Here is a 24,122-nt window from a genome sequence, read left to right on the forward strand (position 1 = left end):
ATGGGGTCAGGGCCAGAAGAGGGGGCACAGAGGGACACCTGGGATAGGTGATGAGTATGGGAGAGGCTCTGGATGAACCGCTGTCCCCCTAAAGTCCCTTCCTGTCCTTAGTCCAGGGGCCCATAAAGATCTCCACGCCGTGAACTGTGGTTGGCCTTGAACGGACTTCTTTCCATTTCGGTCGCGTGTCTACCGGGCTAGAAGCACCTTGAGGGCCGGGCAGTGTCTTCTCCTTAACCCACCATCTCCCTCACTTATGGCTCTGGGCAAGGCTGCCATGTCTGACTCCCCCACTAGATTGGAAGCTCTGGGAGGGCAGACAGCGGCCTGTTTTGTTCTCTGTTGTATCTATGTGTCTGCTGCGTAGTGGGAGCTCAGTTCACGCTCTCACTGAATGAAGGACTGAATGGATGTGCTGGACAGTGTGCTGTGTTGCAGAAGCCCTACACCAGGAGTCAGAGCCTTGGGACCAAGTTCTGGTTTAGTTATAGTGTGTGACCTTGGACAAATCACTTCCCATCTCTGGGCCTCAGTCTCTCCCTCCGTGAAAAGCCTTAGAATAATAGAATGCCAGGGTTGGGAGGGGTCTTAGAGGATGGGGAGGCTATTGGGGCCAGAGGAAGGTGGGCCAGGGAGAGGTGGCCTGAGGTGGCCGCTGAGAGAGCTGCAAGTCCTCCACCCCTGCCGCGTGGGGGGCATTGTGGGGTACAGGGAAGGCATCTGGGGATTCTCAGCCTTCCCGCCTCAGAGATGGACGGAGGAGGCCTGGATGGGGGAGCGGAGCTGGAGGAGGGGGTGGTGGCAGCTGCACTCATTGGCAACCTCACTGTTGTGACTGCATTTTTTTTTTTTTGGCTGCGTTGGGTCTTTTTTGCTTTGTGCGGTCTTCTCATTGTGGTGGCTTCTCTTTGTTGCGGAGCTCGAGCTCCAGGTGCTCGGGCTTCAGTAATTATAGTGCACGGGCTTGGTATTTGTGGCATGAGGCCTCAGTGGTTGTGGCTCGCGGGCTCTAGAGTGCAGGCTCAGTAGTTGTGGCGCACGGACTTAGTTGCTCCGCGGCATGTGGGATCTTCCCGGACCAGGGCTGTACGCGGGCCTCTCACTGCTGTGGCCCCTCCCGTCGCGGAGCACAGGCTCCAGACGCGCAGGCGCAGCGGCCACGGCTCACGGGCCCAGCCGTTCCGTGGCACGTGGGATCTTCCCGGCCCGGGGCACGAACCCATGTCCCCTGCATCGGCAGGCGGATTCTTAACCACTGCGCCACCAGGGAAGTCCCTGTGACTGCACTTATAGTTTGCAAGCTGGGATGCAGCTTGCCATCATTTTACAGGTGGCAAACTCCCTTAGAAAGGCTAAGGGGTCTTAGCCAGCTGGCAGGTACCTGAGTGGGAACTCCAGTCCAGTTTTCCTCTTTCCACTCGAGTCCTGCCCAACACGGAACACCACTGCACAGGCTGTCTTGCCCCAGAGGGCCCTTTGGGGTCATGATGGGCTCAGAGCCCCAGGAAATTTGGGTTTTAGCTTGGGTACCCAGAGCTGCAGTTCCTCATTCGCTAAGTAGGATCAAAACCCCTGTCCTCCCGCGTACTGCTGGGACAGGTGCGGCAGAGAAGAGGATAGGTGCCAAGCAGTGCCGGGTGCCAAGGCTCTTGGCATTCTATGCCATCAGGCAGGGCGTCACCCATGTGGCCGCAGGTTCCAGTCAACCACGGAAGTGAGCTGACCAAGGGTCTCAGAATATCCCTGTTCCCTGTGGCCGTCAGCCTGTGCCCTGCTCCACCCCGGCCTGCCTCTCTGCCTCCCTCCACGGGCTCCTGCTGGTCCAGCTCCCGCTTCTCCCACAAATCATAGAAACCAGGGATATCTGTGTGACGGGTTTCTTCTTTCTCTTTCATTGATTTTTCTCCTTTTCCTTTTTTCTCACTCCCCAGTCCCATTACCCTCCCCTTAGGCAGCCATTCAAATGTTACTTCCTGTGAATGTGTTGGTTGCATATGTTCTTGCAAAATGTGTGTTTTGTCTGACTGCATATAGGTTTAATTTATGTAAATGACATGGGCTATAGATTGTATTCTGGTGTTCACTTTTGCTGCACAGGAGTCCACCTTTAAGTCTAGCCAGGTTGTTCCTTGATATTGAGCCTATAGCTCCGTGTTCTCTGGTGTGCTCCCCCCTCGTTTCTCCTGTCCACTCTCCTGGGGAGGGCCGTCCAGATCGTCTCTATAAATAATGCTGCAGTGAACATCCTTCTGCATGGCCCCTTTTGGACTCGTGTGAGGATGTCTTTGGGATTTCTCCCCAGGAGTGGAATTGCTGGATCACAGGGTATGTGGACACTCAATTCAACTAAGTACTGTCAGGCTGTGCATGAGCAGGTCTGCATCTATTGCCCCCTCCTGAGCAGAGCGTGGGATTCCCCTGCAATCCTGCCACACGTGGCATTACCCACCTTTCTGATTTTTGCAAGTTTAATAGGTGGAAGTGATATCTTTCTGCTTTAATTTGCATTTCTTTGATTTCATGTGAGTCCGAATATCTTGTGGGCAGCCGTTCAGGTTTCTTTCCCATGAATTCCCTGCTCCTATCCTTTGCTCACTTTTCCATGAAGCTGCTATCTTTCGTTCTTGCTGATTTGCAAGAGTTGCTTATTGATTCTAGAAATACAAATGCATACGGTTAAATATCCAATGTGCATTCCGGGTATTAATCCCCGTTGAATCAAGATTTTGTAAATATCTGCTCCCATTCGGTTGTCTGTCAGATTTATCCAACCAAAATTCTTAATTTTGATACAAACAAATTCATGGATTTTTAGCTTTCTTCACGCTTTTGAAGTTTTGTTTAAGAAATCCTTCACTGTCCTGAGGTTGCAAAGGTCTACATTTTCTTCTGTTACCTTAATGGTTTTACCTTTTTCAGTTGGGTCTTTAATCCATCCTGACCCTACCTCTGTCTGTGGTGTCAAATAGGGATCAAGTTGTATTTTTTTCCGTGTACTGAGCCAATTTTCCCAACACATCTAGCCTATTCTTTTCCGTTGATTTGTGGGGCTGCCTTTACCACTGGTTAATTTGCCACATATCCATGCGTCTGTCTTTGAGCTCTCTGTTCTGTTCCAACTATTTATTTGTCTGTTCTTGCATCAAAACCATATTAAAAATATATGGGGGCTTCCCTGGTGGCGCAGTGGTTGAGAGTCCGCCTGCCGATGCAGGGAACACGGGTTCGTGCCCCGGTCCGGGAAGATCCCACGTGCCGCGGAGCGGCTGGGCCCGTGAGCCGTGGCCGCTGAGCCTGCGCGTCCGGAGCCTGTGCTCCGCAACGGGAGAGGCCACAGCGGTGAGAGGCTCACGTACCACAAAAAAAAAAAAAAAAAATATATATATATATATATATATATGTGTATATATATATATATATATATATATATGGCACTTAGTATGTCTTAGTATCTGGAAAGGCAAATTTTCCCTCTCTGTTCTTCTTTTGAAAGGTTGACATACAATATTTGGGGGCCTCTCTTCTCCTCTGCAGACTCTAGAGAAGGTTTATCAAGTTCCTGGAAAGAAAAACCTCACTAGAATCTTGACTGGAATTAGATTGGTTTTCTGGGTTAATTTGGGGAGAATTGACATCTTCCTAATATTTGTCCCATCTAAGAGTCTGTAGTGTCTCTCCATTTATCAGATTGTTTCTGCATCTTTTATTAGTTTAAGGGGTTTTTTTCTCCCCCATAGAGACCTTGTGCATTCTTGGTCACTTTGTAGACACTTCACAGTGTTGTTTTTTTTTTTTTTGGCCGTGCCATGCAGCATGTGGAATCTTAGTTTCCCGACCAGGGACCGAACCTGTGCCCCCTGCATTGGGAGTATGGAGTCTTAACCACTGGACCGCCAGGGAAGTCCCCACTTCGTAGTTTTTGTTGCTATTATGAAAGAGATCTTATTTTTGACTACCTACTCTAATAGCCTTCTGCTGGCGGAGAGGGGGGCTGATCTTGTATTTGGCAGCCTTACTGGATGAAGTCTCTCATTAGCTAGTTCTAATTGTTTATCTGTTGATTTTATTGGTTCTCTAGGGAGATGGTCCTATCATCTGCGAATAACGCTGGTTTTCTCTGTGTATGTTTGGGTCATTGCCATATGTGTTGATGTTGGAACGTTCCATCTGCCTTTTCAACAGGCTTTCACATGCACTTGTGTTTATTTGCTGGAGTCCTGTGAAGTGGGTGAGTCAGGGAGGGGATTGCAAGTTTCAGATTAATGATTGAGAAGCTGCGGCCGACTGGGTGACCGATGGGACAGGCCCTCTGGGGTCTGCCGGGAGCCAAGGTGGGAGCAGCGCTCTAGAAGCTTGCGGGGGCCCTGGAGGAGGGTGGGGACCCCCAATGTCTCCTAGTGGACCTCTGCTCTTTGTGCCCTTGCTGCCCGTGGCCGGCTGTGTGAGGGTCACAGAGAAGAGGGCTGGTAGGGGTCTGAGGCTCAGAGATACCCCAGCCCCCTTGCCCGGATTCCTGGGCCGTCAGCCTCCGTGTTCCGTGCTGTTGACCAGATTGAATAGTGCTTCAGCAAAAGACGCCACCTAATTCCTGTGAGGGTCCTGACTGCTGTCCAGACTCAGGGTGGGTTTGAAATGGGCAGATCCTGTCCTGAAAGGGCAGTCAGTCAGTGCCCCTGGATCTGAAAGGGAGCTTAAAGCGTGGGGAGATGGCCCTGTCCCCGTCTGCCATCCGTGCAGGTTCCTGCCCCAGTCCATGATCGACTGGACACCTGTTCACCCAGTCTGTCCCGTGAAGCCAGCCCAACGCTGGCCTCAGACCTCTGGCTCTGGGCAGAGGGGAGGAAGCTCCCCCAGAAGCCGGCGTACCTCTCTCATTAGGAACGCAGTGTTAGAGGAGTTTTCAGGGAGAGACATCCCTGTGGCCAGATGGAGCTGTCAAGAAAGTCTTCGTAGAGGGTGTCCTTCGGGGGCCTAGAGGGACTTGGAGGGAAGCGGGGCGGGGCCGTGGGCAGTGGGAGGGTCTGTGGAGCTGGGGCGCACTGGAGGGGGCACTGGGGCCAGCCTGCGTGTCCAGGGATGGGAGGCCCGGCTGGGAGGGCACCTGAAGGCTGTGGCGTGGCTGGGAACAGGGGTTCTGGAGGACTCCTTGGAGGGACAGGCTCCGGGGAGCAGGAGGAGGGAGGTTAAGTGTGGAGGCCTCAGGGAGGTGGGGAATACGACGGCGCCGTCAAGAGAAGCTTTCCCCCGAATAAACGTGGCCTGGTTTCACCCTCCCAGGGCTCCTTCGGAGCAGGGCAGGGCTGTGACACCCAGTGTACAGACTCTGTGGCTGCATCCCCGAAGGAGGTCGAGTAGGGCTGAGCCCCAGAGCTTTTCTAGAAAGAGCTCTTCTCCCGAGGCCATCACAGCGGCCCCTGGGGAAGGTAGCGCAGACAGGCCACATGCAGTGGGTTTGGGTGGGCATCTGGATGACTCACAGAGGCCCTGAGGCCCTCCGCATGGCCCTATGAAGCTCTGGGAAGGTGTTAGGCTGGAGGGGCTAGTGGAGGGTCTGGCTGGAGATGCCCCTTCTGTGTGAGTTGGGGTCTGGATCGTGGCTCCCCAGCCCCAGCCCTGAAGTGCGTATTCCTGGGGAAGTCTGTCCCACTCAGCTCCTGGAGCCATGGGGATAGGATTGGCCTCTCTCTCCCTCTCACACACGGACGCACACACGAACACACACGTGCACACTCGTTGACTGGCTGGCCTCTCGGGCTCCCCCGCTCTGTCCTCTGGGCCTGCAGTGTCCCCGGCCTTCCTCAGGCCCCCGCTGCCCAAGAGAGCGACGTGAGCGACACGGTGGCCCCTGGCCAGGAGCAGCTCCTGCTGCATCTTCCTGTCGCCGCCACCAGGCTAAATATAACCTGACACTGCACAGCCCTGGGCCGCCGTCGTCAGCCGGGGACAGCCTCTGCCTGGGGGCGGACAGGCCGACTGGAGCCCCAGCCTCCTGCCCTCGGCGTGACTTTGGGCCCAGCTCCTCCTGCCCCGGCAGGGCAGGATGGCGACCGGGGTGAGGATGGCTGCTTCCCCGAGCTCACCTTCCCTGCAAGGACCCGGCGCCCTGCCTCGTCACAGCTCTGAATGCTTCCACGAGGCCGTCTCTCCTCTCATCTGGCACCCAGGGTACGAGTCACTTGTCCCTGCAGTAACCACAGGGAGTCTGAAGCTCAGAGAGGTGGCTGGCCTGCCCAGAGTCACACAGCGATTACCCAGGTCTCCTGAGGGTCGGGGCAGATCAGCTCGGCTCAGCTCCCCAGGACCCCCTCTCTCTGCCAACTCATCTCGGACTCCAAACTGGGGGTCCCGTTGGCTCCCCGGCTCAGTGAGGGTGGGTGCCACGCCTGTCTTGCTCACGAGGCCCCGAACGCTTCACGTGCGTGTGCTCGGTGAATACGCCAGGGGGGTGAATAGCCACCCGCGAAGGAGCTGTGATGACACCTAGTTTGCGGACGAGCCGCTAGAGATTCTGACCCGGGGACCTTGTCCGAGGACACTCAGGTCACCCGCAGGCCTCCCTTTCCCCACCCGCCCGGCGCTGCCCCGAGAGATGAGGCCTGCCCCCGTGAAAGCCGACGGCGGCTCCTGCCTGGAGACCAGCCAGGGGTTCCCAGAGGTGGGCGGTCGGGTTTGGGACTGTGGGTGGGGCCCCTGGACGGGTTGGGATGCAGGCAGGGACGGTGCCCCAGGTGCACTGTTGGGTGAAAGCAAGCCAGCGTTGCTCTGATGAAGAAGGCGCCCTGCCCCCGGGGTCAGGAGGGACTGGACCTGCTGCACCTGGAAAGTAGCCAGACCTGGTCCCCTGGGGCCCTCCCACTGTCCCCCCCGCCCCTTCCTCAGTGGCCTGTGGTGAGCTGCACGGCCTCTGCGGCCCTTAGGATACGAGGTGCAGAGGAGCCTGTCCTTGTGTGGGGCTGTCAGTCCGTGACTGCCTCTCCTCTCCTGCCTGGCCTTCATTCTCACGGGGCCCAGGATGCCCCAAGCCCAGGAGGCGGGCAGAGGCTGGGTGCCCGCGTGTCTTCAGCTGGGGCTGGGGTCGGGGGGTGGGGGGCTGTGAGTTGGGCGTTCTTCAGCATCAGCCACGGGAGCCAGGCTGGCCCAAGGGGCCTTCTCCCTCTCCTCCTTCTCCAGTTACCAAGATCTCCCTTGGGGGGCTTCCCTGGCGGTCCAGTGCTTAAGACTCCGCTTCCCCTGCAGGGAGCGCGGGGTCAGTCCTTGGTCGGGGAAACTAAGATCCCGAAAGCCGGGCAGCGTGGCAAAAGAACCCCCCCCCCCCAAACAAACAGAAGCAAAAACAAACAAAAAAAACCTCCCTTGGGCCCTCCTGCGTCACAGCGTTCTGTCATTCATCTCTCCAGCCCAGTGGGCCACGGTCACAGTCCTGTACTGCACCTGAGCTCCCTGGGGCTGGAGGAGGGCGGGTGACTTGCCCACAGCCACTCTGATGCAATGAGCAAAGGCCGCTTAGCTCCGTAGCCTGTGCCTCACCCTTTCGCGCCTGGGAGCCCCACAGCCGTTCTGTGGGCAGGGCGGGGGGCCTCCGCTCCCCTCCAGTTCCGTCCCCTCCAGTCCGTCCCCTCCTTCCCCGGGCTCTCCGGACTCCGGCCGTCTCGGGAGCGCGGGCCGCTCCTGCCACAGAGCGGCTCTCGGCGGAACTGCAGCCTCCCCCGGCTCGGGGCCGAAGTCAGCCTCTTGCTCCGCGGAGCTGCCCTGGGGGGTGGGGCGGGTCGGAGGGGGAGGAGGATGAGCAGGGTCTGGGCTGCGCAGGAGCAGGGCTCACGGAGGGCGAGGCATTGGTCCCGGCGTGCGGTGCCAGCCCGGGGCTCCGGGGAGGCGGCGCAGACACCGACTCTGAGCGTTTCTTCTCTGCTGAGGAGCTGCGTGAAGGTCGCAGCCCCGCCACCTGCAGGCTGCGATGCGCTTTGTGCCCTTGCCCAGGCCTGGCTGTCCCTGTGCCCCACCCCTGGCCTGCTGACCTTCAGCTGCCCTCGGGGACCCCACCCGCGGGAATTCCAGCCAGTGATGGGGTGGGGTCCCCTGGCGGGTCTGGGGGTGGGCGATACGGCGGCTCACGGAAGACCCAGCCAGCCAGGCAGGATGGGCGGGAGGCAGAGCCTCTCGGAGCCCTGGCTGCCCTGGGGCTCCTTGCTTTCCTTCCTTCCGTGTCGCCTGTCCCCTCGAAAATAGTAGCTGGAGCCTAACAGCCCCCCTCCCCCCCAGCCATCAGGCAGGGCTCCAGTTGACAGTTTCGGAATAACAAGGGCTTTTACAGGGTTATTTGAAAGGAGGAATTCCTTGAATGTCGACAGAGGGAGAGGACCAAGGGGCCTCCGTGTGTGAGTGTGTGTCTGTGTCCAAGGGCCGGGAGTGCGCCTGTGCTGTAAGGGGGCTCATATCTGGAGTTTCTGCGGCCTGGCGTGAAGGGGGCCGCAACTTGGGATGTCAGGGTCCTGGGCTGTCCGGGCTGCAGAATGCAGTTCTGGCCTCTCTGGCTGAGAAGCTGGAACTGAAGTGGCCGCGGGGTGTTGAGGCCTCAAGTTCAGAATCCTGAGGCCGTGCCCTGGGGGCAGGATCCCCAGGCCATCCTGAAGGGTTGGGCTTATCAGGGTTCCAGACTCTGGACTTAACGGGAGATGAGTTTCCCAGCGAGGAACCAAGGCCAGGGGCCTGGATCTCTGGGCTCCCAGGGGGTGGGTGTTGGGGGGGGTCTCGGGGCTAAGGTTTCCTGGTCTCTGGCCTCTCCTCGGGCCAGTCCCTGTTCAGGCTGCCGCTGGCCATCACCATATTAGGGCATAAACTCTAGGCGGGCTGTCTAGGTGCCAAATGGTCTCCAGCTGGGCCCGGCCTCCTGCAGCTCCCAACACCACGGCAGTGTTTCAGCTGGGCCATGTCAGAGGCTGGAGGTCAGGGCACAGGAGCAGCTACTGGAAGGAGACCCTGAAGGAGGCCCCCAGCTCAGGTCCCGTGGGCCAAGCCATGAGGGCCTGGGATGCGGTGAGTGGAAGGGCTTTGGGGTAGGGCAGAGAATTCTTGGCCAGCCCCTGCCCTGGCCCAGCTCCCCTCATCCCGGTGCCATCCTGTTTCCTTTGGTTTCAGAGCGCCTCCTTCCACAAGATGAACCCCACAGCAGTTGGAATTGCTCCTCTGCTGTTCCCTCTCAGCCCTGTCCCTAGCAATCGTCCTGGAGCCCGGCCAGCATCTCCTAGGAATCAGGCCCTTTACACCTGGCCTTCTCAGGTCTGTGGAGAAGCTGCGGCTGCACTTCCCAGGGCTAGCCCACAGGGCTCGTTGGCCGTGGGCCCCTCCAGCTTGTTGGCCTTGACTCAGTTCACCCCAGCCACGTCCTCTCCACCAGTCCTGATCCTCGACCCCTCCCCCGCCGTTAGCCCCACCCCATCACCAACACCGCTGGCCAGCGCCTGCTCCCTGGTGCATTGTTCTGGGCGCTAGGCCCTTCAGAGGGGACACAGACACTGGTGAGTTAGGACCCGGCAGTTCAGAGAAGACAGATGAGCACCAGGAAAGAAGTCTCTGCCCCGGGAAGAGAAGACGAGGAACTTGCTTGGTCCCCATCAGGTCCATAGAGTAGGAAAAACAGGATGTTAACGCGCCTTCTTGTTGCATCAAGGAGGGCTTCCTGGAGGCGGGGGTTCTGAGCTGGGCCTTAGGCAGAGCCTGAGAGCACACCGGGGTCTCTTTCAGAAATCAGCAGAGAGGAGGGTGTGGGGGCCGTACGCTGGTCACAGGCAGAGGCGGAACAGGTACATTGGCCTGGTGAACTGACATCAGCTGGAATAGGGGGCCTGGTGGCCAGAGAGAGACATTGGGAGGGGGGAAAAAAATCAAGAACAGAGAAAAAGACGAGAGACAGAGATGAAAGATCTAGAAGCAGCGCTTCTCAACTCTGGTGAAGGATCAGTTTTGTTTCTAACGTGTCACAGACCAATACTTGTGTGAAATACAAAAATCACATGCTTGGATATTGTGGCAACGCCAAATTGCTGTAAAGGTTTTGAAGCTCTTGCTCTCAGCTTCCAAACTTACCTTCTTGTGGATGACACAACAGTTGGGTACTAACGAAGAGGAGCAAAGACAGACAGAGAGACAGAGGGTGATCACTAACCTGTCTCTAGTGTTCGGTGCACGCCAGGCACCGCCCTAGGCACCTGGCACGTGTTGACTTATTTAATCTTTATAACTCACGAGGAACGAATTATTATCGTTCCCATTTTATAGATGAGGAAAATGAAGCACAGGGAGGTTAAAAACGTAAGAAAAATGCATCAATGACAAGGCAGCAGATCTGGGATCTGAACCCTGAGATCCTGGGCTTAAAGTCTGTGGGCTTAGCATCCAGGCTGCGCTGCCTTGCATGAAGAAAAGCAAAGATAGAGTGTGAGAGCATAGGGAAAAAGGTGAAACAACCCGGGAAGAAAGAAGCAGAAGCCAGTGTGAGGAGAACACACATCGGGAGAGAGGGCTGGAGGACCAAGGCAAGCAGAGAGAGAAAGGGAGAGCTTTGAAAGCGGAAAGCTGGAGCGGCCAGATTCGGGAAGCAGCTCTGGCCGGCATGTGGCAGGAGGAGGGGGTAGGGCAGGAGGCGATGGCGAGAAGGGGCAGGACTGTGTGTGGGCGCTGTGGGGGAGGCAGAAGTGGACAGGCCCCTTCAGGTTTCGGGGGCCCATTCCTCCTGGTGCCACAGTGGGCGTGTCTCCGCTCTGCAGGGAGCTGCTTCCTGTGCCTGGTGGATGTGGTACCCGTGAAGAATGAAGATGGGGCTGTCATCATGTTCATCCTCAACTTTGAGGTGGTGATGGAGAAGGACATGGTGGGGTCCCCAGACCGTGACGCCAATCACCGTGCCCCTCCCACCAGCTGGCTGGCCCCCGGTAAGTGCGGCTGTGCTCTTGGGCTGGTGCAGGAATACATGCTTTCCCTTCCCTGGGGCCGTGAGGCTGCCCAAGGGCGATGCTCTGTAGGAAGGGATGCGGAGGGGATCCTTTCAGGGATGGGGGAGAGGATGTGGACGCGGCCGGTCCCCTCTAGCTCGGCATGGACAGATGCGGGGAAGTGACTGAGCCCAGATTCACAGGTCCCTGCGGCAGGATCATGGCTGCTTTCACAGACCTCCCCGCCTGGGGTCCCACCACAGCATCCCCTGGGAGTGGTCCTGTCCCTAGCCCCAGGGATGGGCGATTCACCCTTCCCAGACGGCCCTGGCCACTTCGGCGCAGCCCTCTCTGCTCATGAGATGGCTCCGTCTCTCAAGGACTCAACTCTGTGAAGTTTCTCTCTCTGGTCCTTGTTCCCGGCCTGGCCAGCTCCCTGCCATGGCCTTGGCTACTTGAGAAGAGGATGTGAGGGGACTGCTCCCTGTGGCTGGAGACGTGGAGGCCTCACCTCATCCTCCCATGACTCAAAAGGCTCAGACACCCTCCTCCTCCCCCTGCATGGCCTCTTTGGGTTTAATTTTAAATGTTCCCTCAGAGACATGGCAAAAGAAACCACCTCTTGGTTTCTCAAGCTCTAAAATGGCAGCATGAGTAACACTGGCCTTACCTATTCCATGGGTGCCACCTCCAAGGTGGCAGGGTACGGCAGGGACCCGTGGCATCACTCCTCCATTTGGACGCAGGCCCTGCCATTTACTGTGTGACCTCCGGCAAATCACATAACTCACTGACGCCTAAATTTCCTCAAGTCTGAAATGGAGATAATGATACCCACTGGGTGCAGTTGTGAGAGCCACAGGTGGTTTATGTAGAGACCACCGGTGATGTGAGGCTCAAGAAATGGTGGTTTATTATTGGAGGAGTCTTAGATATGATTGCATTCTAGACTTTTCTGGAGACTTGAGTTCTGTGCAGTAGGAGTGGGGGTGAAGGGGTGCCCGCGGCTCTCGGGGCTCCCACTTTGCCTCCTTCCTCCCCTTGGTGACTGCGCTGCAGCTGCTAGGCCTGGCCCTCTTCCAGCCTGCTGGCGCCACGCACCTCCCCTCTCCCCGCAGGCCGCGCCAAGACCTTCCGCTTGAAGCTGCCCGCGCTGCTGGCCTTGACGGCCCGCGATTCCTCGGTGCGGCCGGGTAGCGCGGGCGGCGCCGGTGCCCCGGGGGCCGTGGTGGTGGACGTGGACCTGACGCCCGCGGCGCCCAGCAGCGAGTCGCTGGCCCTGGACGAGGTGACGGCCATGGACAACCACGTGGCCGGGCTCGGACCGGCGGAGGAGCAGCGCGCACTGGTGGGCCCCGGCTCGCCGCCCGCCCGCGCACTCGGCCCGCACCCGTCGCCCCGGGCACACAGCCTCAACCCCGACGCCTCGGGCTCCAGCTGCAGCCTGGCCCGGACGCGCTCCCGAGAGAGCTGCGCCAGCGTGCGCCGCGCCTCGTCGGCCGACGACATCGAGGCCATGCGCGCTGGGGCGCTGCCCCCGCCTCCTCGCCACGCCAGCACCGGTGAGGGTCGATCCCACCCCTGCGGGAACTGCCCGGCCGCGTCCTCACCCGCGGGCCTGTCCATTCCAGGACCTCAGCTTCTTCCCTCTCCGCCCTGTCCCGAGTTCCTGGGAGATGGAAATCCTATTAAGCGCTGACTTAATCCCATTAAGTAGCCTTTTATTCCATTAAACGTGCATTCATCCTATCGCATTCTTCCACTCTCAGAGCTGGTGCTGGCCCGAGGAGCTGGCTCTCCCGGGCTGGCCTGGAGCAGGGATGCCCACGGGGGCAGTCGGGAGGGCGGGAGAGGCATCCGGGTCCCTGCCACCACCTGAGCCCCGGGCAGGCTCCTAGTGCCTGCCGAACAGACCCGTACGGAGGCTCTTTCCCCTTCGTCATCTCATAGCTGCATCTGGCGTGCTTCCTTACGGCGGGGAGGGGTCTGCCTTCACTCGTTTCTCAGGGACTCCACTCCTGTTTCCTGAGCTGGCCTCAGTGAAGCCCGCGGCCTGGCTCCTGCAGGGCCCGTCTCCACCTCAGCTCTGTGTCGTCGACCTGACGGCCTTTGCCCCTGCCTGCCTGCCACCCTGACCCCCTTTCCCCTCCACCCCAGGGGCCATGCACCCCCTGCGCAGCAGCCTGCTTAACTCCACATCAGATTCGGACCTCGTGCGCTACCGCACCATTAGCAAGATTCCCCAAATCACCCTCAACTTTGTGGACCTCAAGGGCGACCCCTTCCTGGCTTCGCCCACCAGCGACCGGGAGATCATTGCCCCCAAGATAAAGGAGCGGACCCATAATGTCACTGAGAAGGTCACCCAGGTAGGTGTCCAGCTCCCTGGCTGTCCGCTCACGTGGGAGGAGCTTGGAGGGCGTGGAGTGGGAGTGGACTGTGGTCAAAAGGGGGGGTGGACGGGTGCAGTCAGTGAGGGCCTCCTGGAGGTGGCGGACGTGCCGGCTGGGGGTTAGGGTGGCGTTTCAGAGGGAGATCCTGGAGCAAGGGAGACTGGAGGGGGGTGCCCATGGGAGGGGCAGATACAGAGGACAGGTGGATGGGGCTGGGGGAGGACAGGGCAGTTGAGGCCGGGCACCTGGCAGGGGGAGGGAGGGAGAAGGTGGCCACGGGGCACCACAGAGTCCTGTGGGCAAACCAACGGGAGGTATCACGTTGGAAGGGGCCACAGAGGTCAAGGTTGGGGGTCCTGATTCTTCTAGGCCAATGTGACGAGCCAGGCAGAGGGTGGGGACCCGGTGCTGGGGCCAGGGTGGCCTAGAGGTGCCCCGCCCCTGTCCCCAAACCACGGGAGAAGACAGTTTTCCTTCCCAAGTCGGGAGGGGAGGGTATGGAGGTGGGGGCACAGATGCAGAGGGGTCAGGTCCCCGGATTCCAGGCCAGAGAAGGTTGCCGGCCCTGGGGGGCCCTGCCCAACACTGCCCAGTGGCAGGGCCGGCCTGGCCTCCTGCCCCCTCTTGGCAGCAAGGCCGTCTGCACCACCTCCACTGCTCAGTCCATCCCGGCTCCTTCCCATCCTGGCCCGGGTGTGGGGTGGGGGCAGGTCAGGACTGGGAAGCCAGGGGCAGGGGCGCCCGGGGCCAACACCTGTCTCCCCTCAGTCCTCCCGACCCCTCCGGCTCCTCGGGGCTCCCTGAGTCGGCCGAGCGAGGGAGCCATCCGCGCGTTGCCGCGGGCCTCCCCAGCCCTCCTCCTGGCCCCGCTCCAGCTGCCGCCTTGGCTCTCTGGGTCCCTGCCAGGTCTCCGGCCCCTTGGCCTGGACTCCAGAACGTTGCCCCCGCCCTAGGCCCCATATCTGGCTGCCTGGCCCTCCCCCCCTCCCACGCCTGCCTCTCTCGTGTCCTCACCTGGAGCCCTGCCGGCCGCCCGGCCCCTGAGCCCACCGCGTGTGCTGTCGTGTTGTGGTGTGTGCGAGCCAGCGTGAGCGTGTGCTCCCGGCTCTTTGGTCGCCGGGCGGTCGCTCCATCTCTGGGTGTCTGTCTGACTCTGGCTGGCTGGGCACTAGACCGGCGGGGCGGGGGTGTCGGGGAGACCATTAATCTGCGGTGACAGGCCGGGCTGCCGGGGGAGGGGGAGGGGCCCGGGCTGCGGGAGTGGCTGCAGCAGGAGCCCGGAGCGGGCCGAGGGGGCGGGGACCTCTGGCCGGAGGGCGGGGCGAGGGAGCCCGGTGTCGGCGGGGCGGGGGTGGGGCCCTGGGAGGAGGAGGGGCCGGCTGGAGGAGCAGAGGTTCCTACCGCGGTGCCCGGCCGCTGCTGGGCTGGCAGCGGGGCCCGCACCAGGGGGCCATGGGCAGCCTGAGCCGGGCGGGCTGCTGTCCACGCTCACTGCCAGGGTGACCCCAGCCCCGACGCCCGGCCCCAGTGACCCTGGCTTCGTGCCAGAGGCTGCCCTGGGAGCCAGGCCGCCAGCGCCCGGGGCGCAGCCCGGGCTGAGGCTGCTGTTGAGGTGCAGGTGAGGCGCTGGCTGGGCCCTCGGGCCCCCGGGCAGGCAAGCTGGGGGGAGCCAAGTCCTCCATGGCGGCCCCAGCGGGGAAGGCGAGCAGGACAGGGGCTCTGCAGCCCAGGGCCCAGAAAGGCCGGGTGAGGCGGGCCGTGCGCATCTCCAGCCTGGTGGCCCAGGAGGTAGGTGATTCCCCCCCGCAGCCCCTCCCCTTCCCTCCGGGGCGGGGGCACCGAGATGGATGCAGCCCAGAGGGCTCTGGCTCCAGGCCGGGAGAGGGCTTCTGAGATGCAGGATGGTGTCGGGAGGCCTGGGGTCTGTGGCCCCGCTCAGCCCACTCTTGGCTCCAGCTCGCTCGCTCGCTCTTCTCCAGACCCGCTGGGCCTAACTGGACAGTGTTTTTCTTGCCAGGGCTTCCCTTCTCCTTGGGCTTCTGCGGCCCAGCCTTCTAGCTCGAAACGCAAAAGGAGGAGAGGGGAGAACAGGAGCGAAGTGGGTGCCCGGAGAGGATGGCGGGGAGACGGGGGAGGAGGGGGGCTGCTCCCACTCCCACCCCACCTCCCCCAGCGAGCGGGCAGCAGCCGGGCCTGGCACAGAGGCGCTGGGGCTCCACCCCTCCAGCACTCGGTGTGTTGTGAGCGGACCCTGCGGCGGGCGAGGGAGGCGTGGGCTGCTTCAGGGGTCCAGGTTGGGGGGCTGGGACCCGAGGAGGCTGGGGTCAGAGGCCACTGCCTGACAGGTGAGGGCAGGCTGCGCCGGGCACCTGGTCCACCTCTTCTGGGGCAGCCTGAGGTGCTGGTGGCTACGCTGAGGTCGCCCAGGCTGCTGACTCTATAGGCACCTCCTGGGAGCCACGTCTCCAGCCCCCGGGGGGCTTCTGGCAGAGGGCCAGGAGCCAGCTCAGGGCCGATATGGCAGGGGGAGTTGGAAGCGGCTCCTGGGTGGGTCTGAGAATCCCAGCCCTGTCACCACCACCAGCACCTAAACTCTCCGCCTTGGCTCACGTGCTCCCCAGCTGGGGGACCGGTATGCGGGGGGGTGGGATTCTTTCCAGCCGCAGGTGAGGACCCCAGGTTTGGCTTAAATGAGCTTTAGTATTCTGTGTGACCACAGGTTACGTAACAGGGGAGGTTATATACCGGCCCAAGGCCGTGTGGCGAGCTGGCGGTTGCAGGGCTGAGCCCAGGCGGCCCCTGCAAGAGGAGGTCTGCGGGTCCGGGCCTCGCGCCCTGGGCTTGCCCCCGGCATGTGTGCTTGTGTACCGGGTGGTGCTGGTTCTGCTGCGGGCAGACTCGGGTAGGGGGCAGGATCACATTTGTCAGGTGTGGTTCAGCACAGCCTCAGGGGGCCTGGCCTCTCAGGTGCTGTGAGGAACCCCATCCAGGAAGCTTCTTCTGCCTCCTTGTCAGTGAGGGCCCTTTTCAGTCCCCACTTGACCCCTGAAAGGTCACCGCCCATGTTTTCTGCCTTGAGGAGCAAGGGGCTCGGGCTGAAGGCAGGGCAGAAGCGGGGGCCCAGAAGCCACGTGCCCCTTCCCCTGCCCCGGGCCCCAGCTGTGCACCCCACCCATCCTGTGCCTCTGGAGCCCCTGTGGCCAAACCCCTAACCGTGGCCCATCTTAACTTGCGGTTACTTCCACTAAGGAGAGGCTCCCCACACAGTCCATCTGGTGAGGATGGTTCCGGGGGGTCCCCAGCTTGCATATGGATGGGAGTCTTTGCGGCTCCACCCACCACGGCCCCCCCCAGCACAGAGGCCTGAGGATGCGGGGCCCTGGCACTTAGTACTGGCCCCGCAGGGCCGGCACCCTTGGCTCTCAAGGGGCTGGGTGAGGCCTTGGGTTTGGCTGCCCGGGGATGGCAGGGCCAGGCTGGGGGGGTGGGGTAGGGGATTCTGAGGGGCAGGGGGCCAGACAGAGGCTCCTGGGACAGCGCGAGAAAGCTGGTCTCAGCTCTTCCTAGTTTGGCTTGGGGGGAAAGAGAGCTGTGACTGCCGCCACCTGGTCTGGATGGCGAGCCCGCCTCTGCCTGGGTGATGAAGGGGCAGGACATGAGGTGAGCCGGTGCGGGGCCGGGTGGTCACTTCTGAACGGCTGCCCTGGGCCAGGGGGAGTAGGGAGGGGAAGTGAGTGTCATGATCTCTCTTTCCGGGATGCCAAAGGGCCTGAGGCCGGGTGGCTGGTATCCTTGGGCCAGAGGCATGAAGGGACACTTAGGCCCCCAGTCCCTGGGCCACCAGCAATGGGACTTGTAAGGAACTGCAGTGACCACCACCATTTACATCGCCCAGGCCGGAAGCTGTAGTCCTTGGAGCATTTTCTGGACAGAGACTGTAGTATACGCGGGACGTGCGTGTCTGTGTGCGCGCGTGCGCGCGCGCGGCGTTTGGGGGTGTGGGCAGGATCGCACGGTGGGAGTTACGTCCATAGTCATCGGTCTGTATTGCTGGTGGGGAGCAGTACGTGTGGGTGTCGCCGCTTGGTGCCCTGGACTCAGAGAGCCAGCCGGGAGGTCCCGTGCCACGTGGGGAACTCTGGCGAGTGGCCGTGTCCACTTGTCTGGGGGTGGGCTTCCCCGCTTACTCTGCTTGGCCTCTTCTCTGGAGGGCCCCGTGGTCCGTCCTCCCTGCCCAGACCCTGGCTGGACCTCACGCCCTCACCTCCGCCCTCCCCGCCGGCTCAGGTCCTGTCGCTGGGGGCCGACGTGCTGCCGGAGTACAAGCTGCAGGCGCCGCGCATCCACCGCTGGACCCTCCTGCACTACAGCCCCTTCAAGGCCGTGTGGGACTGGCTCATCCTGCTGCTGGTCATCTACACGGCCGTCTTCACGCCCTACTCGGCCGCCTTCCTGCTGAAGGAGACGGAAGAGGGCCCCCCGGGCCCCGACTGTGGCTACGCCTGCCAGCCGCTGGCCGTGGTGGACCTCCTCGTGGACATCATGTTCATCGTGGACATCCTCATCAACTTCCGCACCACCTACGTCAACGCCAACGAGGAGGTGGTCAGTCACCCCGGCCGCATCGCCGTCCACTACTTCAAGGGCTGGTTCCTCATCGACATGGTGGCCGCCATCCCCTTTGACTTGCTCATCTTCGGCTCTGGCTCCGAAGAGGTGTGTTGGCAAGGAGGCAGGGGCAAGGGGAGGGCGGCGGGTGGTGGGGCGAGGGGGTGGGTGGTGACGGAAGGGGGGTTGGCAGACGCGCGGCAGAGCCCCAGCCAACCCGCGCCTGCTCCCCTTCCCACGTGAGCCGCTCCCCGGTTGTGGCGGTCCAGAGGGCTCCCCTTTTCCTAATGTGTCTGTCCAAAGTGGCCGCTGTCTTTTAATTCACGTGAAAGTGCTAGTAGGAAGCTAGTGGGAGCTCTGGCCGGGCACCTGAGGGTGGGTGCAGCTTTCCGAGCCCCACTTTCCTCATTCTGGCTGTGGGAACCGCGAGCCCTTGGTCACGGAGCTGGCACGAAGGTGAACGGGCTCCGTGCTGCGCCCAGCGAGTGGGAGGCGCTTTTATCTTGAGGAGGTGCTGGGGGGAACCCCTCGGGGATCTCACCTCCGATGCCCCCCGAGAGCTGCAGTGCCCCCACTCCCTCCTCGTTTGCCCCCCTCCCCCACTGAATATCCGCCGACCCCCGTAGCTGATCGGGCTGCTGAAGACGGCACGACTGCTGCGGCTGGTGCGCGTAGCACGGAAGCTGGACCGCTACTCGGAGTACGGGGCGGCCGTGCTCTTCCTACTCATGTGCACATTCGCGCTCATCGCGCACTGGCTGGCCTGCATCTGGTACGCCATCGGCAACATGGAGCAGCCGCACATGGACTCCCGCATCGGCTGGCTCCACAACCTGGGCGATCAGATCGGCAAGCCCTACAACAGCAGCGGCCTGGGCGGCCCCTCCATCAAGGACAAGTACGTCACCGCGCTCTACTTCACCTTCAGCAGCCTCACCAGCGTGGGCTTCGGCAACGTCTCACCCAACACCAACTCGGAGAAGATCTTCTCCATCTGTGTCATGCTCATCGGCTGTGAGTGCGCCCCTGGGGCAGGCGCGGGGGCTAGCCAGGGGCCCGGGGTCTGGGAAGAGCCCGAGACAGAGGAGGGGGAGGGCGTTAGAGGAGCCAGAGTGGGGCCCTGGGACTCAGAGACCCCAGGGGCCTCCATCATGGCACGTTTGGGGCTGGGACACCAGGGTGGAGGCGCAGGGCGGAGCCGAGGGGGGCGTGTGCCTGGGCTTTTGCGTCTGTGCGTCTCGCGCGCGTGCTTACGATGAGACGTGACCGCGTGTGTTGCTGACCCGGTAGAGGGGCGGGCGGGGTCCCTCAGATGCTGACGGCCCCACTCACCCCGCCCCCAGCCCTCATGTATGCCAGCATCTTCGGCAACGTGTCGGCCATCATCCAGCGGCTGTACTCGGGCACGGCCCGCTACCACACGCAGATGCTCCGGGTGCGTGAGTTCATCCGCTTCCACCAGATCCCCAACCCGCTGCGCCAGCGCCTCGAGGAGTATTTCCAGCACGCCTGGTCCTACACCAATGGCATCGACATGAATGCGGTGAGGCCACTGGGCTTGGCCCCCCGCTGACGGTGGGCCGGAGGGCGCAGCGTGACGGTAGCGACCCCTCCTGACGGAGCGGGCACGTCTCAGACCGCCGGTCGCCCTCCGTGCCTCAGGTGGTCCCAGTTAGTGCCGGGCAGGACCCTGAGAGGAACGTTAGCCTCCTTTTGCCCGTGGAGCTCGTTTACTGGGCGAGCGGTCACCTTGGGGCAGGTGCTAGAGCAGGCTCTGGGCGATCGTGTTTAATCCTTATGACAGCCCCCGGCAGGAGCTGGTCCCCGAGCCTCACACAATTAGAACGTGGAGGTTAGAGCAGTGAGGCGTCGTCCCCAAGGGTGCACGGCTGGAAGGGGTGGAAGGGGTGGAGCTGGAGTGGGCACCCAGGTCCTTGCCCTGACACCGGACGCCCTGGTGCTCCCCGCTTGATCTCCGGGTGGGGGTGGGAGTGGGGTCCCCGGAGGGGGCATGCTGAGCTGCCCCCTGCCTACAGGTGCTGAAGGGCTTCCCCGAGTGCCTGCAGGCTGACATCTGTTTGCACCTGAATCGCTCGCTGCTGCAGCACTGCAAGCCCTTCCGAGGGGCCACCAAGGGCTGCCTGCGGGCCCTGGCCATGAAGTTCAAGACGACGCACGCGCCGCCAGGGGACACGCTGGTGCACGCTGGGGACCTGCTCACCGCCCTCTACTTCATCTCCCGGGGCTCCATCGAGATCCTGCGGGGCGACATCGTCGTGGCCATCCTGGGTACGGCAGGGACCGGGAGCTGGGCCCGAAGTGCCTGCCGAGGCCTGGAGAGGCCCCACCCAGCCCGTTAAGGACACAGCCCTAGGGGGCTGTGGCCCCGGGACTGCCCACAGGGACCTTGGGCTCCTTTAACTCACCCAAGCTCAGGCCTTCCGAGGGGTCCGCGGAAAGGACTCCGGGGGTTTCCAGATTCTGCTTCCCTTCAGGGTCTCCTCACGGGCAGGGACACTCTTGTTCCTTAAAACAGGACCAAGTCCAGAGGCTCCAAGGTAGACAGTAGAGGGAGGTCGTGCAGCTGATTTTACTAAGGGCCGCGTGGTTCCCGGCAGCCTCAGGCAGGACAACCAAGCCTTCGCCTCCAAAGCAAAGGGAGTCCTGCCCCCCTTCCCTCACGCTCCTCCTTCTCTGCCCTACCTGTGCGTGTGGGCAGGTGCACCTGGGCACTGGAGCTTCCTGCCCTCTGCCTGTCCTCCCTTTGGCCCTGGACACCTCAGGGCAGATGTGCCAACGGGGGGGTGGTCTTTATAGATTTTTATTTCTCAGTTCGGCATAAACACATGCTCATGCCACGAACACCCCCAAACACAACTGAAACCACAGTTTTGCTAAACAACGGTCGCCTTAACTACATTCCGGTGTTTCCTGTTCTATGCTGTGCTAAGCTATGCTATCTTGTTTTCTTTCAGTAAACAAAATGGTGGTCTTGATTCACTACTGTGTTTGATCTGTAGCTTGAAGAACATGGTTTATGGGGGTGCAGTGTTCGGCCAGGAGGGTGTTTGGGACATGGGCTTTGGGGGGTACCAGAGGCGTTAGAACCCAAGGAGGAAGCCAGGGCCACGGGCAGAGCTGGGCATCCGGGCTGTAGCTGCTGGCTGTCCCGGGAGCTGGGAGGCACAAGGCTCCTGGCCCTTTACCCTCAGGGCGCTGCACTGCGCTCCTCGCTCGCCCCGCCTTTTCGAGCTGGGGGAGGATGGGCTGGTTGACGCTTCCCGGGCCCTGGGGGCTGGGACCCGCACGGCCAGGGTGAGAATGCCTGGAAGTCAGGTGCCTGCTGCCTCTGCTGCCGCCCCAGGGGCTGAGCCCCCCTCTCGGTGGCCTCCAGGGAAGAATGACATCTTCGGAGAGCCTCTGAACCTGTACGCGCGCCCTGGGAAGTCCAACGGGGACGTGCGGGCCCTCACCTACTGTGACCTGCACAAGATCCACCGGGATGACCTGCTGGAGGTGCTGGACATGTACCCCGAGTTCTCTGACCACTTCTGGTCCAGTCTGGAGATCACCTTCAACCTGCGGGATGTGAGTGGGCCGCGCGGCGGGCTGCACGCTACGCTGGGTGGCTGCCCCTTCGCTGTGTGACCTTCTCTCTGGGCTTGTTTCCCTGTCTGTCACATGGTATCTGGGTCAGACCAGGCTGTGAACGTCCCAGCCTGAGCCCTGGTCCTGGGGCAGAGCGCACACCCCCAGAGCCGGCACCCCCAGCCCTACCTTCTCTGTTCGGGAGGGGGTCTGGCCGGGACCGGGCAGGCCCGGTGGGCGCGGAAGGGCCCTGACGCCGTTCTCGGTTCCAGACCAACATGATCCCCGGCTCTCCCGGCAGCGCGGAGCTGGAGGGCGGTTTCCACCGGCAACGCAAACGCAAGCTGTCCTTCCGCAGGCGCACTGACAGGGGTGAGGCGGGGGGAGGGGAGGGGGCGGGGTCCAGGTGAGCCGGGAGGAGGGTGGGGGGCGGGGTCTAGAGGAGGCGGGGCGGAGGGCGGAGCGCGGGGTCCGGCGGGTCTGCTCCCCCCAGGCTACACAGACCATCCGGCCCTACTTTCAGTGTCCCCGCCCCCACCCCATCACCCCATCCTTTCAGGCCCACTCGAAACGTCGCCTCCTCCGGGAAGCCCTCTTCCACCCTCCAAAGCAGGGGCGTGCCTACGTTTCTTTGGGCCTCACAGGGCTGGCGTCCTGGTGGGCACTGCTTTGAACTGATGAGGGGAGGAAAGAGAGGACAAAGGAGGGCAAGGAGGCCAGCATGGGGGCTGAGGGTCCGGGGTCCCAGAGAGCCCTTCCCGGCAGTGCCACTGCCCGTGCTTGGGCTGCCAGCGCTCACAGACGACCTGGTCCCGCCCTCGGAGTTCTCAGTCCTCTTGAAAGTGGGGGAAAGAGAGCGCAGGAAACAACTGGGGACAGACCAGGGCGTCCAGCCACAGTCCCCCCCCCTCCCCTCCCCTCCCCTCCCCTCCGTGCCTCCTGCCTGCTCTGAGGCCCCTTCTCTGTTTCCCACAGACCCGGAACAGCCAGGGGAGGTGTCGGCCTTGGGGCCGAGCCGGGCGGGGGCAGGGCCGAGTGGCCGGGGCCGGCAGGGGGGGCCGTGGGGGGAGAGCCTGTCCAGCGGCCCCTCCAGCCCTGAGAGCAGTGAGGATGAGGGCCCAGGCCGCAGCTCCAGCCCCCTCCGCCTGGTGCCCTTCTCCAGCCCCAGGCCCCCCGGAGAGCCGCCGGGTGGGGACCCCCTGACTGAGGATGGCGAGAAGAGCAGCGACACTTGTAACCCACTGTCAGGTAGGGCGAGGGCCCCCTGGGCGGGCGGGGCGGACGGGCGGGGCGGGGCGGGGCGGGGCGGACGGGCGGGGCGGGGCGGGGCCTCTGTCCCGGCCTCAAGCCCGCTCTCAACCCCGCTCTCTGGCTCCAGGTGCCTTCTCAGGAGTGTCCAACATCTTCAGCTTCTGGGGGGACAGCCGGGGCCGCCAGTACCAGGAGCTGCCTCGCTGCCCCGCCCCCGCCCCCGCCCCCAGCCTCCTCAACATCCCTCTTTCCAGCCCTGGCCGACGGCCCCGGGGCGATGTGGAGAGCAGGCTGGATGCCCTCCAGAGGCAGCTCAACAGGTGAGGGTGGTCCCTGAGATCAGCCTAGGCCCAGCGGTGTGTGTCCAGGGGGGCGGGCCAGCAGGGGTGGGGCACGGGCCTATTGCAGTGTGTTCTGTGGGTCTCGGGCAGCGTTGTAGGGTGAAGTGGGTGTCTGCTCTGTCCAGGCCTGTCCACGTGTCCAGCAGCTTGATCCTCTCCTTGCGTTCAGAGCCGAGCCAGGGGCTGCCACACCTAGAACGAAGAGCGGACCTGGGGTTGACCAGCTGACCGTCCATAGGGCGGCCCTGGAGTCGCAGTCACTGGTGTCTCCCCTTCCCTGAGACCCAGAGCATCCTCCTCCTTCTTGCCCCAGGCTGGAGACCCGGCTGAGTGCAGACATGGCCACCGTCCTGCAGCTGCTGCAGAGGCAGATGACGCTGGTCCCGCCTGCTTACAGTGCTGTGACCACCCCGGGGCCCGGCCCCACCTCCACCTCCCCTCTGCTGCCCGTCGGCCCCGTCCCTGCCCTCACCCTGGACTCGCTTTCTCAGGTAAGTTTCAAGCACCCCGGCCCTGCCTCCCCTGCACCGCTTCCACCCCAGACCTGCTTTGCTGCCCTTTCTGCTTGGCCTTGGGCCCCAGCCTCCTCCCACCCTGTTCCTGCCCTCCTCCCAGGCTGGGCTCCTGGAGGAAGGCTGCCCTAGGAGCTGCGAGCACGGAGCAAGGCAGGAGAGCCCTCACCAAAGCCCCCAGACAGCTGGGCCAAGGAAGCCAGCAGGCCGAGTGGCATTCGCTCCCCTAGTGTCACCTGAGTGGCCAGATCTACTCAGGGTGCCTGTGTCGTGGCTGTGGGTGGAGGGACTGTCGAGCCAGGGGCCTGGCGGTGGGTGCCGGGTGCCAGCGTGCCCTTGGGATAGGGTCCCGAGCCCCTGCTGCGACCGGCGCCCCCTGGGTCTGGTTCCACTGTCAGCCGTTGACTCATGCTCAGCACTTCGCAGTGTTGTCCTGAAGGCTCTGGCTAAGCCCCAGGGTAGCACTTCCGGCCCGCATCTCCCCCCTCCTGCCAGAGATGG

General features: G+C 62.3%; 1 protein-coding gene across 10 annotated transcripts in view; it reads left to right on the plus strand.

Annotated features, from left to right (window-relative positions):
- KCNH2 (potassium voltage-gated channel subfamily H member 2) overlaps nucleotides 1-24,122 on the plus strand; it is a 33,381-nt gene that overhangs the window by 8,019 nt on the left and 1,240 nt on the right. For 4 of the 10 annotated variants that reach the window (XM_067041846.1, XM_059073434.2, XM_067041847.1 and 1 more), the window contains exons 3-14: nucleotides 10,764-10,928; nucleotides 12,047-12,490; nucleotides 13,086-13,297; nucleotides 17,609-18,037; nucleotides 18,556-18,943; nucleotides 19,273-19,472; nucleotides 19,966-20,218; nucleotides 21,324-21,517; nucleotides 21,790-21,889; nucleotides 22,493-22,765; nucleotides 22,896-23,088; nucleotides 23,423-23,600. In XM_067041846.1, coding sequence (XP_066897947.1) covers nucleotides 10,764-10,928; nucleotides 12,047-12,490; nucleotides 13,086-13,297; nucleotides 17,609-18,037; nucleotides 18,556-18,943; nucleotides 19,273-19,472; nucleotides 19,966-20,218; nucleotides 21,324-21,517; nucleotides 21,790-21,889; nucleotides 22,493-22,765; nucleotides 22,896-23,088; nucleotides 23,423-23,600 — 3,029 coding nt within the window. Of the gene's footprint in view, nucleotides 1-8,888; nucleotides 9,034-9,135; nucleotides 9,277-10,763; nucleotides 10,929-12,046; nucleotides 12,491-13,085; nucleotides 13,298-14,704; nucleotides 15,110-17,608; nucleotides 18,038-18,555; nucleotides 18,944-19,272; nucleotides 19,473-19,965; nucleotides 20,219-21,323; nucleotides 21,518-21,789; nucleotides 21,890-22,492; nucleotides 22,766-22,895; nucleotides 23,089-23,234; nucleotides 23,380-23,422; nucleotides 23,601-24,122 lie in introns of those variants that run through there. The other 6 variants (XM_059073431.2, XM_059073432.2, XM_067041849.1 and 3 more) reach the window with 5 other exon arrangements.

This window comes from Kogia breviceps, chromosome 9 (genome assembly GCF_026419965.1).
Source record: "Kogia breviceps isolate mKogBre1 chromosome 9, mKogBre1 haplotype 1, whole genome shotgun sequence".
NCBI classification, from domain to species: Eukaryota; Metazoa; Chordata; class Mammalia; order Artiodactyla; family Physeteridae; genus Kogia; species Kogia breviceps.